Genomic DNA, 19,691 nt, shown 5'->3' on the forward strand with positions numbered 1-19,691 from the left:
GAGATATATCCCTTGAATATGCACTTAAAATATACGATTGTAAAATATTGCCGATTTTAAATTATGCTGCTGAAATATGGGGATTCTATAATGCCGAAGATGTTGAGCGTATCGAAAATAAATTTTTGCGCCATATTTTATGTTTGAAACGTAGTACCCCAAATAGCGCCGTAAAAGCTGAAACTGGCCGACATGGTCTTACTTTCTTCGTCAACTTAAAAATACTGAAATACTGGCTGAAACTGTTGCAAAGTAAAACAGGCAGTATTCTGACAGTTTGCAACAAACTACTAAATGAAAGGGCAGAAAAGAATATTCATTGTTGGGCACTGCAAGTTAAGCATATGGGTTACCAGCAAGTAGAAATCAGATATTAGGTTGAAAAATCACATTTTCAGTTTTATGAATTTTTTTGAAGGGGGACATGTGAATTTTATCCTTGTGAAGTTTCACAACTGAATTCCAGCTGGAAATTGGAGAAAAGTGTTTACAAACATACATACGCATGTATTGCCTATCAGGCTGCCCTGAAAATACAGGCAATTCTATTGAGAATTACCATCACTTAGCATTGACAAAATGAACACTAAATTGGATGCACATTGATTCTATTTTATTCAAATATATTTAAAATACTCTTGACACAATATTTAAAAATAAAAAGACCATCAAAATGCACAAAATTAACTGCTCCTGTAACATCGAGAGATTTGTCTTGAAAGACAACTTTGAAATAGAAAAAAGTGAGTTATAGCTTTGTCGCTTTGTCAGTATTCATTAATAAATATCACTTTGGAGTACATATAATGAGTAAAAATCTCATATCGGTCTCCTATCTAATGCAAGATTGAGGGAGATTAGTATTTATTTATTCAAATGACATGAATGAGTATTTTTGAAATATTAAAATCTGATGATAATGAGTCATTTTGAAGACCACCATTCAAGTATTGTTCAAATGTTTGTAAGACCAATAGGACAAATGAAGATGAATGTAAAATATATGAGAGAGATAAACACCATACTAATTACATCTCCATATCATTATGTAAATTTTGATTAGCTGTACAAAATTGTACAAATTCTGACACTTTTTCAATGACCTTTGCCCTTTAAAATTCTTATGAAAATTGGTGGTTCACTGGGGTTATTTGTGGAAAGATACATTACAGAAAGTATTACTTATATTTGGATTTGTTAGCTAATAAATAATAATTAACAGTTAGGGAAATTTGTTTAGTTGCTGAAAATGTCACCAGGATGGAAAACAATACCTGCACAATTCCTAAAGATTTTGAAAAATGAAAAGCCACAAAACATTCACCTGCAATCTTATTTACCGTGTGATATTTGTCCATACAAGCACTATGAATCAAAGAAGGTACATATTACACTAGCTCAAATATGAAAACACCAACTTAACTTTTTGCTTTTGGACACGCACTTGTAAAGGCCAAAATATAAAGCGAAAATATTTGTCTGGTAAAAAAACAGTATAATTTTTCAAATTTAAAGCTAGTACATATTTCACAGATATACATATATTTTTCTGTTTGTCAAACAAGAGTCCAGATTAATGTCTCCGAGACTTTTTCAATGACTTCATGTGTTGCTTCCCAATGGCAGCAGATGATGATCCATGCTGATCAGTAATAGCTGGTGAAATATCACACTCTGTATTCTCTGGTAAGGCTGGAAGAAAGTCAATGCGGTGTTCATTTGGTACAAACCGATCATACATTTCTGTGAGTTGCTTCAGCTTATCTGCACTGATCAGTCTTGGTGTGATGTTCTGAATAGCTGCTTGCTCAAACACTACCTACACATTGGTAAAAAACACAATATTTCTTTTAAAAATACAAACTAAGACAAAACGTTATATGCATCAGTGTCCAGCAGATAATGGCAACTGGTTGATGACACTTTGTGCATTAAACTATTGAAATATATTACAGTGTACTCCCCAGGATTTTTTTTGGCAGAGCAATGGATAATTTGCATAACAATAGACATAATTGCTCTATTGTTTACCAAAAATTACAGAGCGATGGCGCCACTATGCTAATGCTCTGGGAGAACACTGTAACATGAACAATTATTACTTCTGATCACTTTCCAGCCTACACTAGTCATACCGTAGTTGTCATGTTAGCAAGTTTTGACCTGCTATCATGATAATTAAAAGACAGAGCAGTAACACTGATACGACATAACACAATGTACAACTTATGAATCATACACCTCTTTGTTGGAGGTTTTGCTGTCTAACCCAAGCAGCAAAGGCAATAACAAACCAGGAAAATTAGATTATTTGATATTATTTTGGTTATTTTAGTTTCTTATGAAATATTCATACTCACTGAAAAGGGATCAATCTCTGTACATGGCTATAAAGCATGCATGTTTACATCAATCATTTAAATTTTGATATGTACCAAAAGACCGTATAATGGTAGCGTTCACATGCTATGGCCATTTGTAGAGCGAGAGTTGAATTTATAATATACCTCATGCTCATGCTCTGTTATGATTTACTAGAATCAGTCACATGATAGGAAAATAGAATGACTATTTCCCTAGGGAAATAGTCACATCATCTATTACCCGGTCATGTGACCAACGTGAGTTCACAGCAGGTCATGTTGTTCAGTGTCGTCTGACAAAATGGCAGCTTCTGTCATTGTCATTTCCCAACCTCAAGAGAAGTTATAGTAGAGTTGGTTAGACAAGGCGAGAGAAATTAGCCATACACTTTCCAGTTTATTAAAGGAAGTTCATCAACAAATGAACAGATACCAGGCCACAGTCATTGCTAGCCTCAATGATGCCGTCGCCGATGCAATGGATGTCAACTTTGCACGAACTGAATATGAAACTTCTTCAACACTGCAACAGCATAAGCATGAGGTTTATCATAATACACATACTACCTGGCCAATATTTTTGCTAAAGCACCAATTCATTACTCCTTCATGCTCTCGAGTTACCAGAATCACATTCTATTTCCCTTGGCCTACCGCCTCTGGAAAGAGCATGTGATTCTGGTAACTAACAAAAATGGGTGCTATAGCCATCATGACCAGGCAATATATGTTCAGTAAAAACTAGTGATTTAGAGTATTTCAATGAGCACACCATACATAACCTACAAAACATCTAAAATGACTCAAATATTGTAATAAGTGAGTGACTTTGTTCCTTTAAAGCTGCACTACCTGTAACTTTTATCTATTTGCTCACTAGTTTTGTTCTGCACATTCATAAAATTTTCTTGTTCAACTTGCCAAAAGTGTATAATGAAAGGCAGAGTTACTGTGACGTTGTATGATAATTAAGATGCACAAACTTTGATACCTCTGGTGTAATATCCTGCCATGTGCCACTGTCTAACTCCTCCCTTGCCATGACAACTACTTGGCCATGCTGTCTCTCTCCTCTGATGTCATGGTATGCACCAATACCATGTACAACCTTATTTCCATACTTGTCATGCAGGAACTTTCTCCAATCATTGAAATCAGTATCACACAGAATCTATTATTGAAATAAAATAAACAAACAATCTATTGTCATTAATATGAAAGAACTTGATGACCTGATACAAGGTGAGTGATATCATTTTATTACAACTCGCGTATTATTCTGAACTTGTTATTGGCTGAGATTGTGCCAAATGGTATAGTGGAAATATTGACATTAAAAGTAATATTGCCAGCTGGGGACTGATTTGAGGAAGTGCGCATCTTTTCTGCATACAATAAATCATCATGCATCAGTTGTGTGTGTCAGACGATGGCTTCATAATATGTTAGTTATCGCAAGCTCATTTAGATGCATCTTACAAATTTATAGTAAAGCACACTAGAACAGCTATGAAGACCATTATTTTGGAATTCAATCAGTATTTGACTTTGATGCTGTTTGACTTGGAGGTATGGGAGCAGAAGGGAAAAGTAGACCAAAATGGTCAATGTAGTTACTCTGCCATGAATTAAGATTAAGTTGTAATTTGTATATTTGTCAAGTAAGATTCAAATCATTAGTGACCAGGCTTCTTGTGGTAGATATGCATGTATAGTATAATACAGACAAAGTTACCTTAGCTTCACTATATGGTGAAGATATATCTTGCACATCTCTGACAGTGAACATGTCTTGTTTCTTCATTGTTGATGATATGCTGGCAAACACCCAATCTGGCATTGATTTAGAATGTCCGGCTTGCAGGAAACCAATCCGAAGATACTGAAGTGTTTCATGTCTGAAACCAAAAATTCCATGGGTTAATTTATTATACTGACGATTAAGCTTAACTATCTTGAAGTAAAGCTTTAACATCACTGTAAACTTTACCAGCAAGACATTTCCTAATAATTTGCATCCAAGGTAGATTTCATGTACAAGAAAAGTTTGGTGCAATTTCGCAATTGCAATTTGCATATTCAGTCTAATGAACAAAACTTCAAAGTTTCAAAAAAATATTGGCGTATTTTTTTATCATTCAGCAAAACATTCTGTATTTTATTATCCTTTACTGTGTGAGTATGATCACAGTCATCTGCATTATCTAGATTATTAAATGTGGGTGTTTTCGCACAAATCTCATCTAACTTTTTGTCAATCTGTCCTGTAAAATGAGTTTTACCAATCAAGAGTGAATTCAATATGTGTACATGTAACTTACTTGAGCATCATTTCTTTAATCCAACACACAAGCCATGTGTTCTTGTTGGTACTTGGAGCATTGTCCATGAATACCATGACTTTGGTAATCCAGGAAGTGTCTAGGTTGTTGATGTGGTGACTTAAAATTGACAGAGTATGACTGCTGTTCTTTGGTCCAAATCTTTCATCAAAGATGTATGTGTAGGCCTTGCCAGTGTTATGTTGGATAACAGCAGCTTCATCTACACACAATTTCATTTTATAGTATGACATGGCTGGTTGGGGTGTTAAATGCCACTGTGGAAGTGTGATCACCATTTTGTAATCAAAGCTATAGCAAGCAATATAGTCTGTCTTCATCTCTAACAGCTGAATTTCTTCTTCATGCGTTCCCATTGTCTCTTCACGTTCTTCGATTTTCTTTTGGTGATCAAAGGCATGCTGACATGATTTCTTGTAGAAGTGCTGTGCTGCTGATGCTTCTTTTTTGTGTTCTGCCAAATGTTTCTTTAGACTTTCCACAACTAGTTTCACTCTTTCCAGTTCACTGTCTTCCGCATCTCCAGATTCTCTCATTCTTTGTACTGTTGTGGATTTTGTTAAGATTTCTTTACTGACCTCTTTGCAGGTGTTACAATAGTCAGACTTGTGTGGCTGAATTGAATGGCGTGGTCTGTGTTGTGATAACCAGCTCTCTGCTGCTCTGCTGCTCACTGTCTCTCTTCCTAAGTGTTGTTGAGTTTGGTTAAATACACTCACAACAGACTGCATCAATTTTGTGTTGTAATTATTTTCTGACACTTTGGGGATAGACACACGTGTAAAAACAGGAAGAAAATAATATAACGGTCCACTGCTAGCACTGTATTCTGAACGTCCTGTTGGGTAGGTATTTGCATCAACAAATTCAAGGAACTGTTCCTTTACATCGTTTTTGCTATTGTTGGAGACTTTTCCTTCCAGACCATGACGAGCTGCAAATTGCCTCACTTCCACTTCATCATCACTGGAAAGACTAGCCCACCATTCATCCCACTGCAGGGAATTGTCTGGAATGAGGACATATTTTTCCAGTTTCTCGTTTGTCACATGTCTTTTGGTTAACAGTACAACAGGATTGAGGAATTCTTGTCGTTTGATGTCTCTCTGACTGGCTAGCCGCTGACGAGACACATCCAAAACAGCAATAATACACTGCTGGCAAAATAAATAATTACCCGCTGGATCAAACAGGTTTCCCCGGATCCATCTATTTTCTTCGACAATGTTCCTCCACTGCCTATTTGAACCCTTTACAGGTTCCTGATGAGCACTCTGTCGTTTCTTTAACACATTACCCCAGTGTTGGATGGTAAAAAAACTGACAGCTGCCTGTGTTAAAACAGGTTCACATATGGAACACACATCAGAGGTTGATGCTTTACTCTTACAATTACCTGTAAAAGAGAACACAAGGAAAAAAATTAGATATTATTCTGTACCAGAAATGTTATCAATGTGGGGTCATTTATTGAGTTAAAAGTGCCCTTCTCAATCCCTGGTCCGCTCACATCAATGGACGTGTGAACTGCCCATTTACAGTTTGTCATTCTATTGTTTTCCATTGCAATTCTTATCGAATAAATATTTTTGTTAGATAAACCTGACAATTGACTGGGGGCTTCAAGTTAATACTGAACAATGCCACCGGTTCAGGAAATTCATAATTTGTATTATACAAGTGTTAATATATTTTATAGAGTACTACACGTGAGAAAGAGGAAAGGGGAGAGGGGGGAAGAATTGAACGTAAAACACCCACACACAAAGGTGATTGTTCAAAACAGTGTAACGCGGAAGTAATGCTGGTCCGCGCTTGATAAACACAATCATGCAAAACCTACCACCAAAAGTACAATTTAAGCAAAATTGAATGATGCATAAAACTCTAATAATAAATAATTGCAATTTTGTTCGCAATATATGTGACTCAATGGTGAAATAATGGCCCATGCCGTGTGATACCTTGACCAATTAAGTCATTACTCACCATCGAACTCGCAGTCACGTCGGGTCAATTGACGGGTAAGGTCAAGACGAAGGGTGTAACTCGAACGAGAAACTCCTTGGAAATAGGTACCAATGCGATCAGGGGAGTCACACTCCTCAGGAACATACTCTGGATCTTGACTGGATGTCTGTGACGACGCCAGACTAGTTGAAGGGTCCAGATTTTCCATTGCTGTAGGCAACGAACGTGAACAAGATCCATTGTGATCGACGCCATATTGAGGTCATGAGTTGAGGTCATTGTACTGACCCGTAAACAAACAACAGGTCAAATCATTCAGGACTTCCGGGCAAAACCTCGGTTAATTTCGGTGTAAGTGCCTAATTATCAGATAGGTTTGCTTTTTGCTCCCGACAATTGTTTTATATTGACATAATCTTCTTGGAAGGTCAGGGTTGACAATCCGACGAACATTATGGTCCCTGTCGCCGTAAATCCACCATGTCAATAACGAAACCCATTTACTTTTTAATCGGAAGACGGCACAAAACCTTCCAAAGGTGATACAATTCGTTTGTTAAAGAATGTATTAAAAGTTTAATTAACGTTTGAGTAAAAAATCGCAGTCTTTTCTGAAGTTCTGCATAATGACCGCGGTAAAATTCATACGGCGGGAAATCTGTAGCGCGTAGCCTGTTTTACCGCACAGTAGGCAATCTTACTATGTGGATTTTTCGTTGAAATTTTCCTAAAAATTCGATCATAAAACTATTAAAATAAAGCCGAAGTCAAAATTTAGTTACTTACCTGGAATATTCTTCTATGATTCTACTTGTTTCAGCGGAAATAACTTTGTTTATTGAGCTATGTAAATGGCAGTCCTCGGGTCAGTCACCGATAAAATATTCTAATTTCGCGCGTACTCTGTTCGTGCACGTTATTTGCATAACAATAGTTATCGATTATATCTGATTTCTACTTGCGTGCGACCCATATGTATATGTAACCTGGGCTTTGCAGAAGTGTGGTTGCTACAAGGTGTTTCAAATGAGAACGTTTTTTTACAAATATTTAAAGAGCGCTGTCAAGATGTACAGATGCAGAATATCATGTCCGACTTACAATCTGTTAGGAAGCTAAATACATATCGTTGTTTTAAATCTATAGTCCGGCAGCCAGTGGGGTAAACCTTGCTTTGTGGTCTTAAGTTTTTTTCTTGGTGGATTTCGTTTGTCAAGACCACCAAAACAAAGAATTTAATTACTGGCCCTCTGTCAGCATTGAGCAATTTGAGAAAATTAGCATAATCAAAATGGCCGCCAGCTTATTGCACTTGTATGAGAAAGAAGACTCAAATGGCTTTATACATGTTGTAACTTTGTTTTTCTCGTTTAATCACCAATCAGTTGCTGACGGAAAATTGGAACATAAATATTTGCATATATTATTTGAATGACATGCTAATTTGCATAATATCAAGATGGCGGCCAGCTGTAAACATGTCCGGCAGCCAGCTGCCAGTGGGGTAAACCTTGCTTTGTGATCTTAAGTTTTTTCTTGGTTGATTTCGTTTGCCAAGACCACCACAAAAAGAAGTATAACTACTGGCCTTATGTCAGCATTGAGCAATTTGAGAATAGCATAATCAAAATGGCCGCCAGCTTATTGCACTTTGTATGAGAAAGAAGAATCAAATTGCTTTATACATACTGTAACTTTGTTTTTCTCGTTTAATCACCAAGCAGTTGCTAACGCAAACTGGAACATAAATGTTGGCATATATTATTTGAATGACATGCTAATTTGCATAATTTCAAGATGGCGGCCAGCTGTAAACAATTCGTTGTTAAGCGTAACTCTACATTATTATCATTTACTGTACTTTGTGCTGTTATTTTAACACAGTAGCTTTTACATCAGTTTTAATAGTTGCACGTACATAAACTTCTTTTTCTGTTGCAAATTTAATGTTGATAATCAGACATATAAGCAACCGACTAGTTTAGCCTTCGCCCATTGTCGAGTACTTGTCTGTTTACTGGTAAAAAGATATAAACTGATGCGGACAGTGTTCTGGTAATTGTGTTTCACTCTCCCAAGAGACTCTGTTATGTTTCTAAGTAAGTTAGTGATCGTTATGCCTGGCTAAAACCAACCTGAGTTGTGATTTTCTAACCGAAACAATGATTAAGTAAGGTGGGAACTTTTTCCTAGCTCGACTATCAATGCATTTGATGTACATTTAAGAAGAAACGTTGTGATTTACACTACTTTCGAGGTTGATATGGAATCTGCTGACGTCACATTGAATCCATGATTAGTCATACTTTGTGTATCAGAAAAAGACTATGGGTTGGAGTACAATAATTTATAGAAGATATTTCCAAAGTTACTCGGGTTCTCTAAAGGTAAAAAAGGGGAAGGCGGCTCAACACACCATACTATATTTGAGGATGTTCAATTTTTTCGTATGTTACTCTTAATATGTGTATTGGGAGGGGGGGGTTTAATTATTTTTTGATGTACTATGACGATTCGTCGTTCGGTCTGTGGTGTCAAAAATCATTTGTGATTAACGTGCATTTCGAAACTCTGAAATGTGAGTTCTTCTTCAGTCTCTTAATATTGTTATCCTTATTTTGTTCGTGTATGACCTCCAGAATTACATTTGTTCCTTTAGTTACGAAACTATTACTGATATATTTGGATCTGAATCCCATCCAGTGTGAGATTGTATTGTCTGTGTATGGCCTGTTTTCCTTTGGATGTTGTTGAACTCTCTTGTTCTTTACTTATGTGTTCATTCGGTTTTTTTCTCTTTTTCGTTGATCCTTTGCGTTGATTTTGGCTCTTACTACAAGTAATTCATCTTTTAAGTTTTGTTTCTCTTGTATGCTATTATTGGTTTTTTCATGGAGCAAAAGCTGAAGACGTTCATCGCTTTTAATTTTCCATTTCATCGTTAGTGCTATTATATCGATTGTTCTAATTTGTGGACTGTATTTGGTTGCGTATGTATATTAGTTTTGTTATTATTGATTTCCTAGTTTGAGGTACGATTCGCACTTTGTGTGTCCAACTTCCTTTTCTGATTGTGCGATTTACGTGGTCTTATAACCTTGTTTTGTTTTGTTTTTGTTTTTTGTTGAAAATTCAACTTTCTTGTCAAAGTCTTTGTTATTATTATATGTTGTTACACGGGCATATCTCAGCAATTTACCTTAATTAAACCAGTAAATACCTTTTTGGGTCGCACGAGTTTTTGGCTAGATATTGAAATGGTCAGTTATTTTGATGTGAGTTTTTGTGTCGAGAATTCTCCCTTTATTGTATCGTTGACTTTATAAATTATTAATGACACTTTGAGGAGAATACTCTATTGTAAATTTGAAAGTTCAGTGTAACTTCTTGATGTTAGCCATAAATTCACATTCAGCTCAGTTTCTGTTCCCGTATAGATCATGAAAACATCATCTCTGAATCGTTTCCAAAAGGAAAGTCTGCTTTTGTGTAGTTTAATGTCATCAGTTTCAAGGTTGTAGAATGTTGTATCAGCGCTTTCCGGCGAAACTGGTGAACCCAGGCTACAGCCACAAATCTGTTGATAGACGTTTCTGTTAAATTCAACCGTGTTATGTTGCAGAAATATTGTTAGTCATGTCATTCTTAGTGGAACGCTTCGATCTTTTCTTTATATTTTACAGCTGTAATTGATAGTTGAAACTGAATCAAGTGCGTTTGTGACAGCTTGCTTCAGTTTATGGAGTATTTGTGTACATCGAGATTACATCCAGAGTGACTAGTAATGCGTTATATTGTATTGTTATCTTGCTTAGTTTGTTGGTAAAGTCCGATGCGTCTTTAATGTACATTGGCTGGTTTTGTACAATCAGTTTTAAGAAATAGTCTTATGTATTCCGATATTTTGTGTGTTGGGCTAGAGCAGCCATAAATAATTTGGACCATGACGACAAATGAATTTTGCTGATGCTGGTGACTTTTTTGAATTTTTGGAGTGGATACTGCGTTGGTGTGCATATTATGTGTATTCAAGGGATCATGATATTTGAACGTATCATTTGTCTATTTGTTTATTTTAGTACATGTCCGTGTAGTTTTCTGGTTGTGTTGTCGCTGTCATTTACATGCGCTTTTGTATCGTAATCTCGTTTGGCTTAAAAGTCTGTGACTTTCTTCAATGTAATCTGTTTAATTTGATATTTCTATTCCATTTCCCTTGTCTTTATCGAATGGTTTATGGTAATGTTATGGTTCAATTTGATAGTGTTTTAATGCATTTTTTCTGCCTATATTAGGTTAGATTTGGTTGTATTGAAATGAATTTAGGAATTTTCCAGGAATAAATTTTAAGCTGCTATTCAATATTATTTCAGGAGTTATCACAATTTGAACTAATTTGGGATAATTGGATGGTGACGTAATGTCGATTGAATCTTTAAATGTAATCTAATCTGTTTTTCTTTTATATTACACACTTGTTTTAATGAGTAATTTGCGATACTACAACATTCAGCTATATGGCACCGAACATGTACACTTTTCAGAAATTCGCAAAATATGAAAATCCAATTATCCCAAATTAGTTCCAATCGTGCTGTTTATATTCCGAGAGATATTTTAATACATTTAGTGTTCTTAGGGATTTGTATCTGGTACGCCTGTTTGCGTCTTATTTTTTGTTTGTTTATTTAATTAATTCTTTTCTTTTGCTTCCATTATCAGAGAAGATTTCCTCAAACTATTAAATTTTCTCTGTGTGTATTTTGAATATGATGGCGGCCTGGCCATCGTATTTCAATGGTAGTTCTTTGGCTGAAAAATTTGGTGGCCCTGAAAAAGAGCCCTTTGGTTTGGTTTGGGGAAGTAGTTTTTTGTACGTAACAACTTATATTTTGAGTTTATGTGTAAGTTGTTATTTGACTTCTTCTTCGAAACGTCCGAGGAGCTTCTTTGCTTGTTGTATTTGGTCTCTTTCTGTTAGAGATTGTATTCCTTGTAAGACTGTTGTGGTATTTTCGTTTGCCAGTTATTAGACCGGTTATATTTGTGTTCGGTCACGTGTATAATGTTGAGAGAGCTGTATGAAACACGGAGCCTACTTTTACCTCGTTGTAAACTTTTTGCTTCGCCATAGTGTCCCAACACTGTGTCCAAAATTATAGAAGACGAAAATATAAAACATATTACGAGTAACATAGGAAAACACTGAATATCCGCAAAAGTAGTATGGTGTGTGGAGCTGCTTTCCCCTTTTCCGCACCAATTCATTTAGCATTCATTGTAGCATTGTTTATAATCTACTTTGGTACAGTTCAAGCTTTCCTATAAAATTTGGTTTATGTGTTAATTTATGCAAATGAGTATTTAAAAATGAGTATTTAAATTTATTCATCTATGATTACTAACCTTTTTTTAGTTGAAGCACTAATATAAATGTGCTTTTACTAGCAGACTTTAACAATATAAAGCCTACTTCTACTGCTTCCAATGGTAATTTGTGATAATTTTGTGTTAATTTATGCAAATTAGTATTTAAATTTATTCATCTATGGTTTCTAACCTTTTTTTAGTTGAAGCACTAATAGAAATGTGCTTTTACTAGCAGACTTTAACAATATAAAGCCTACTTCTACTGCTTCCAATGGTAATTTGCGATAATTTTGTGTTAATTTATGCAAATTAGTATTTAAATTTATCAATCTATGATTACTAACCTTTTTTTAGTTGAAGCACTAATATAAATGTGCTTTTACTTGCAGACTTTAACAATATAAAGCCTACTTCTACTGCTTCCTATGGTAATTTGTGATAATTTGGCGGCCATTTTGTTTATGCTAATTATCTAAAATTGCTCAATACTGACAGAGATCCAGTAACTATTTTTTTCACTTTGGTTATCTTGACTAGCAAAATCCGGTTAAAAAAAAACTTAAGACCCTAACACAAGGTTCGGGACAAAAAGTGGATTTGGCTGCCGGACTACTAGCCCAAATTTAGAAAAATATTTGTGTGTAATATCGAAGAAGATTTACAGAAGTGCTCTGACTCGCTTTAGACTATCCAGTCATGTACTGCGCATTGAACAATGTAGATGGGAAAGGGTAAAACCCCCTAGAACTGAAAGAAAATGCTTAGTATGTAATTGTGGGCAAGTCGAGGATGAATACCACATTTGTCTTATTTGTCCTGTATATAGAGAACTGCGAGCTAAATTCATCCCTAGTTATTTCTTTGACCCCCCCCCTATAGAATATAAGTTTTATCAACTTATGTCAACAAAAAACGTTTATTTATTGAATCAGCTGAGTAAATATATATTTTTTGCGTTTCAAAAAAGGGAAAATTTATAATAAACCTAGTTAAATTCCTCCCCAAATACCAAGATGGTCAAATGCAGACTTGTATTTTGTTTTGTATTTAAAAGGCCATTGGCCTTATATATACGGAATAAATGATTATTCATTCATATTCATTTGTATGATATATGGAGTAATATCCTTGTACCAAGTTTGAAAGAAATCGCTTCAGGCATTTCTGAGATATCTGCATAAACGGTCGGACGCACGCACTGACATGACAAAACCTATAAGTCCCCTCGGACGGTGTCCGTGGGGACTAAAACGCAATCATTTCATCTCAAGCAAAACGAAAACACCGTCGCCCGACCGTCCTGCATGTTTGCAATAGTTATTCTATTCATTTATCTAAATTGAGAATTTACTTTTACAAGATTACGTCCACCTTGCTCGGGAGCCACCTAGTCTGCTACTTATGGCTCACCCATGGATGAGTTCATATCGGATGAAAGGTCACACCGATCCCCATCAAAGCATTGATGAATGATGTCGTGTGTTCATCAGCAGCATACAAGTTATGCAGTTTACATGACGGGGCAGGGTTTTTATTTAATGCCCATTGTTTTCGGCAAACCAGTGCTACGATCTGTATGACATTTACGAAAAAAGGATAGGGACCTGTGCTAAAGAGCACCCCAAACAGCGGCAAACGTACTTGTGAAACTCCATAACATACTGAACTCTGTCTTCCCATGCATCGGTTTCCACCGTGACAGTGATTAATTACAGATTGTCTGAGTCTGCCCAGGTGATGGGTCTGAATTCATTCAATGTACACAATCGGGGTGTTAAGGTGACACGTACTTTGACTTGTGGTTTCACTACAATAATGAAGAAACTGCTCCTTAATCATCGATCTATTGATTTAACCCCGCTGTGTGGAGTATTTCCCTCGCAAATGTAACTTACATACACTGGCGTGGCTGAGGGTAGAATTTTAGGCGAAGTTCTGATCTCACTGAGCTATTCGAAACAAGTCAAGACTTGAATTCGGCTATTGAGACGTTTCGTACTATGTTTCAGAAAGACATACATACAGACAGACAGAGAGAGAGAAGGGAAGAAAGAGGGAGGGAGGATGAGAGAGTAACTTTCTGACAGGTGTGGAAAACAAAATTTGATTTTGACGAAACGATGTTGTATTAGTTTTCGTAATATGACTCTAAAGATGTTGTTGTTTCGTGTCCCTAGCTTTTATTTTCTTTGCTAGTCTCGCCAAAAGTTTTGGCAATACATGTACAGAAGTCTTAAATTTCATGTCTGAAATTCTGTCATGGAAATGTACGAATAGGCAGGGCAGAAAGGGACGAACTCTAACACTTGATTTGTCTGAAACTGCAAAAGATCATGAGTTCACCAGATGCACTCTCCTAAAACCGCTACGAAAAAAATAAGGGTTGGAAATCTTCACAACTCAATTGTTTTAGTAAGTACACACGCTCATTGCTGCCATCAATGAATTGTGATTAAAAAGCCGCAGGCAAAGAAATAGCACCAATACATAAACCCGCAGTGTACCATGATATCATAGATTAAGCCTGTCGTTGTGTACTATCAGTTCATATCGGAATATTTCAAAACTGCACAGGATGTGTTGGCTTCTTAAACTGTTGAAATAACTGTCATAATTATTTTTCAATAATTTTCCTGTATATGCAAGCATTCGACTTATTCTTTTCGAGATCACATTTTTGCTCCACCACGTAGACAGAGGCAGTACAAGTGAGGTCACGACTTCAAATCAACGTGAAGTTTCTGTCACGAACGACTAAAAGAAGACGGCTAAAATATTTTGCAAGTCCTTTTTAGAAACATTTGCTCTACTAAGTTGCAAAGTTTGTCAACTTCCGAAAACAATCGAATTCTACTGACTGTCGGTCAATCGGACTTTTCCTGGATTGGCTCACTTTCCCCGATCACCGGTGCGACGGAACATGCCAAACCCGAATGTTGAACGAACCGGAGGGGAAGGGGAGGATTTGCACTGGAATCTTTTATATTCATCACAGGCTCACAACATGTGATCGATTACATGGCGCCATTACTTTATTTAAAGTTCGTCAACTTTCTGCTCCTGGCCCTCCGGCGATTTGGGGCAGGTTACGACCCTGGTGGAGAATTTTGTTATAGGGGTGTATCATTTGATCCTTAGAAGATTCTGGAAATAAGAATCGAAAAAATCCTTTCCCTTAGAAAAATAGTCCTGCCACAGTTGACATGAAGACTCATAGGGCAATGAATTAACGCCATTGTAAGAGTTTCCATCGACTTTTTAGGAAACAGAAACTATTTTCCAGAGATTCTGATTACACTACCTGCCATAAATCGCTTTGTCGCCTCTTAACAACTGTATCATTACCTATACCGTGCGTGGAGCAGCAAGCTAGCTTGTTTTTGAAAGACGTTAGGAAAGGGTCGTTCTATTTTGTGTTGCGCCGTACCATCCATGCTCGCTCTAACATGGTCACGTCGCAATATTCTAACGGTTTGCATTTTATTTCATCAGTTCGTGAGCTAATTTATGGCGTAATAATTATTTCTATTCTTTTCTCACGACTTTCTGTGAGATAAATTATTTTCGTTTATTTAATAACCGTTTCCTCATCTCGCTGTCCTTAAAATACATTTCTTGCATAGTGAGATATAAGATCAAAATAAGTAAACTTTTTAAAAGATGATGTATGCATGAATTTTTCGAGGGACGGTATATTTCCTTATGATACCAATTTCACTATTTTTGTCCCAGAAAACGTTCTTCCATTTATTACACACATACATGCTGAGTTGACAAGCTGATCTAGGCCATTTGATGTGCCATCTCGAGTTGAGCAAGATAATGTATAGTACAAGCATGCAGGAGAAAAAATCAGAAGTACCGGTAAATGAAGCTTGAAAGGTAAAAAAATGCGGAGATTTTACCAAGCATTCCATAAAGTTTTTACGGTCGTTTTGAAATTAAAAATGATTCTTAAGACTTCAACATGCCAACTTTATTTGCAGATACACAATTTTTCCCTCAAGCTTAACACACGATATAGCGTAGTAACACTGAAAATGTCTTTCAAGAACACTTGTTTTCTAGGAATTGCCTCACTGTTTTTTTTATGGATTTTGAATAATTAATCCGGTGGAATGGCAACGACATCCCCCGCATTTCGTCTCAAACCCCTCCCCAAAAGAAAGTTTGGAAGGACGACGTTGGTATGATTTGAACTTCCTGTAAACACAATAAATTGCTGAAATACGTAGTTGGAAGTTTACTAGTTTGTGAAAAACAAAATATGAACGGTGAAGGAGAATCACTTATATACATGTACGTGGTTTCTGTGGCGAAGACGGAATTCGTATTAAAGTGCCCATTTGCTTAAGAGATCAGGTTTTATTAATTTTACTTTTACCCTCATAAAAAGCAGGTCCCATTACAGGATCTTTTACAAGGCTCAGTTCGTGGATAATGACAACGAACTGACAAAGAGAGAACTCCTCCGCTAGACATTATGACTTTTGTTGAACTGCTCATGTGAACATCCATGGCCCCTAATGCAATGAAACGTGCGTCTCTTTCGAAAGACATTGGAAGATCTGACTTAACCGCACTGACAATGAAGCGAAAGCACCAAGGGACATTTGAGAAACAGAAAAAAGAAGCCTTTCGGGTATATTTTATGCGCGGAAGACAAACTGAATTGTCACAAATTGAAAAGAGCCAAAAAGTCTGATACCGAATATATTCCAAAAACTAAAACGTTTTTTTTTTCAAGTTCTTTTCTTTTTTTACAAAATCCTTTTCGACTTATTTTATTGTTTTCTCATGGTTCCCTCGATACATATGGAAGTATAGTACCATTCCTCTTTCAAATTTGAATTGTGGGTAATTTTCGACCGCCTTGTTGTAGTTATTCTTGCATGCTAATCATAGAACTGTGACGTTTTTAGGAATCAGCTCGATCATGATTCTGTTAAATTCGAACACCCTCGCACTTGCTCTGGTATTGCACAGGGCACCTTGAAATAGTATTTTCTCTCTAAAAGAAAAGAAACAGGGATATATGACGTGATGCGCTACTTAACATATTTGGTATCCACACTTTGGTAAGAAACGTGTAATATGTTGTAACTTCACGTCACAGAGATGTTCAACGAATCCCTTGACTTCTCACCACGCCCCCTCCCTTTGTAAAGTATGGTATGTACTCAGTAGAAGTAGCATCAATGATGGAAAGAGAAGAAACTTTTTCATGAATATTTTCTCATTTCTTTATGCCCATTGTGTTTTCAGAGCGTTCGTGTATTTAGGCAATAAACAATCCCAATGAGGTAATCAGTTTATGACATATAGGCACAAGCGATAGCGAGTGTGTACATATGAACTGCACTTGTTAACATCATCGAGTTGCGTACCCGTTGTCAAAGTGGTTTATTGCTACTATACTATGACAACATATTGACATTCTGGTATGAAACGTTAGAAGGCATTTTTATGTAACTGATAACTTGTGGGTGTTCAACTGTATCGCAAATATTGCTCTGTTGTTTTCAGGTCTCGACCAATCACATCACTGTAATATCGCCATCAATACATTGGTATGATATGATACTCGAGAACGCTATATATATTTCCCTGGCGATTTTCCTTATTAGAATAACTTTGAGTAGCAAATGGACTGGAGGAACCAACCGTGGATCCCAATAAATCTACTAAATGGGTACTTTTTAGACATGTATAACCTGCTGAATAAAAACACACGTTGAAATTGGGTATTTTGGGGATTCTCTGCCTCTCTCGAGCTAATTTTGACTTGCGAGTGTTTCTATAAATGATGGGAAACAGGTCGGGTAGCGGTAATTTATATTCTTCTAATTATAAATGAACACTAGAGGGATATTTTGCGAGACTGGAGCTAGAAAGTGACACTATAACGCATTCGGTGAGAATCTCTTATTGTTCTCACCGTTCTCAGTGAGAATTTTTGATTCTGACCGGTGAGAAGTAAGAAATGCACTTAGTGAGAATCTATATGATAACATAATATCTAATATGATAACATATCCTCACCGGTAAGACTGGAAATCTCACCGAGCACAGTGAGAAGGGTTATTTTCACGGTGAGAATGTATCATCGTCATCATTCACTGGTTAGAATCAACCGGACTCACCGTGGCGTTGGTGAGAATCTGAGTTAGACTTGTTGTTGACTGGTGAGAATAAATCTGGTTAATTGTCACTAGTCAATAATGAGTCTAGCCGATCCTCACCAATGAACGGTGAGTCTGGTTGAATCTCACATGTAAAATTTCCATTCTGACTAGGCTTGGTGAGAATTTCCAGTCTCACAGGTGAAAATCTGTTACTATCCTTGATTCTCACCAAGGAGTGCATTTCTCACTGCCCACCGATGAGAATTTAAAATGTCTCACTGACAGCAGTGAGAATAACAAGAGATTCTCACCAATTGCGAGAAAGCGTCACTGTGTCGCTCCAGTCTCGCTATATATTCCTATACGAGTTTGAAATATTGTAAAACTAGAAAGCCAGAAAAATAGTTTTTACTCGAAACTATGACTAGTGTTCGAAGAGAGAAGCATATCCGGATCAAGCGGATTTTGAGAAGTCCTGTTGTAACCTTGCAACGTTTCGTCGGAATTAGTTAGATAATTAGGATTTCTTTCTTATTAAGCAAAACTGTGACTAGATTAAGTGTTTGTTTTCCTATACACACTTTGAGAAAGACAAACAATAGTCAACATACAGTAATGAAATTTGCTTGATTTCGACAGAGACTTCTTTAAAGATCCATAAGCTGTAACTTTGGTCATTTTTTAAATAATGTTTGTTCTGTGTATCATCTGCAGTTTCTGGTTTGAATCCTTGATCCGTGGAGAAATTCCTTATATTTAGCTCATAAATATACCCTATATGAGTATAATCTGCATTGTTGTTTAAATTTTGTATTCCGGTCCGGACTAGAATACATTTATCAACAATGACAATGGTCATTTCAAATATACAGGCCGTGTTGGCAAGCAAGACACCGGGCATTGGTCATGATGATCGGATTATAGTAAAATTCTGTAGTTGATACATTGAAACAGAGGGTAGTGAAATATTAGTCAAAAGTTACAGCTAATGTCCCTTTAAGCTAATTGATAGAACGCAAATTTGGGACCCATCTTGTTTGTAAACTATTGGGGTAGGGTACCTGTCTATTTTTGTTTGTTTGTTTTTGTATTTTGGTATTTCTCACTTCTGTAGTTTTTGTAATATTTAATATCCTCTCAATTTATAATTACCAGTAAGAACTGCGCGTATATTAGCGGAATACTGATTTCCATTGTTCCTTATCGATGACGTACTGCGGGGGGGGGGCGCATTAAATATTTACGTCAAAAGTAAGTTTTTACGAATCCTCATTCACTACATTCGGTGCATTCTTTAGATGATCTTGATCATCCAACTCGAACAATAGCCGATTTTTAAAAAATTATTGTGCATATTAAAAGTTACAGGAATTTCAATCATATTTCTCTCTTTCAAACTGCAGGTTTCATCCCTCTTAGAGAGAGGGGATCGTCGGAGCTGTGCTTAAAGGTCGTATGTGGCCCATACGACCAATGGACGTAAACACCGTATCCGAGGTACGATGGCGATTGATGAAAGT

At 36.5% G+C, this 19,691-nt stretch overlaps 1 protein-coding gene across 2 annotated transcripts; it reads right to left on the reverse strand.

Annotated features, from left to right (window-relative positions):
• Positions 1-601: 601 nt before the first annotated feature.
• LOC139150298 (uncharacterized) lies at positions 602-7,658 on the reverse strand. Of its 2 annotated transcripts, XM_070722588.1 has the most exons (6): positions 7,463-7,658; positions 6,695-6,886; positions 4,685-6,101; positions 4,099-4,261; positions 3,355-3,534; positions 602-1,819 (listed from the first exon to the last, which is right to left on the reverse strand). In XM_070722588.1, the coding sequence occupies exons 2-6, from the start codon at positions 6,882-6,884 to the stop codon at positions 1,574-1,576; spliced, it is 2,196 nt and encodes a 731-aa protein (XP_070578689.1). In that variant the 5' UTR covers positions 6,885-6,886; positions 7,463-7,658; the 3' UTR covers positions 602-1,573. The 2 variants fall into 2 exon arrangements, with proteins under 2 accessions (XP_070578689.1, XP_070578690.1); XM_070722589.1 differs by lacking the exon at positions 7,463-7,658 and having other exon boundaries at positions 1,744-1,819; positions 3,347-3,534; positions 6,695-6,985.
• Between the last annotated feature and the right edge of the window lie 12,033 nt (positions 7,659-19,691).

The sequence above is a fragment of the Ptychodera flava genome, chromosome 14, assembly GCF_041260155.1.
Source record: "Ptychodera flava strain L36383 chromosome 14, AS_Pfla_20210202, whole genome shotgun sequence".
NCBI lineage: Eukaryota > Metazoa > Hemichordata > Enteropneusta > Ptychoderidae > Ptychodera > Ptychodera flava.

Coding starts and splice junctions, on each gene's coding strand:
- LOC139150298 (XM_070722588.1), bottom strand. CDS start 6,884: ATGGAAAATCTGGACCCTTCAACTAGTCTGGCGTCGTCACAGACATCC. Junction 4,262..4,684: donor ATTAAAGAAATGATGCTCAA/GTAAGTTACATG, acceptor TTTTGGTTTCAG/ACATGAAACACTTCAGTATC. Junction 1,820..3,354: donor GGCAGGATATTACACCAGAG/GTATCAAAGTTT, acceptor ACCAATGTGTAG/GTAGTGTTTGAGCAAGCAGC.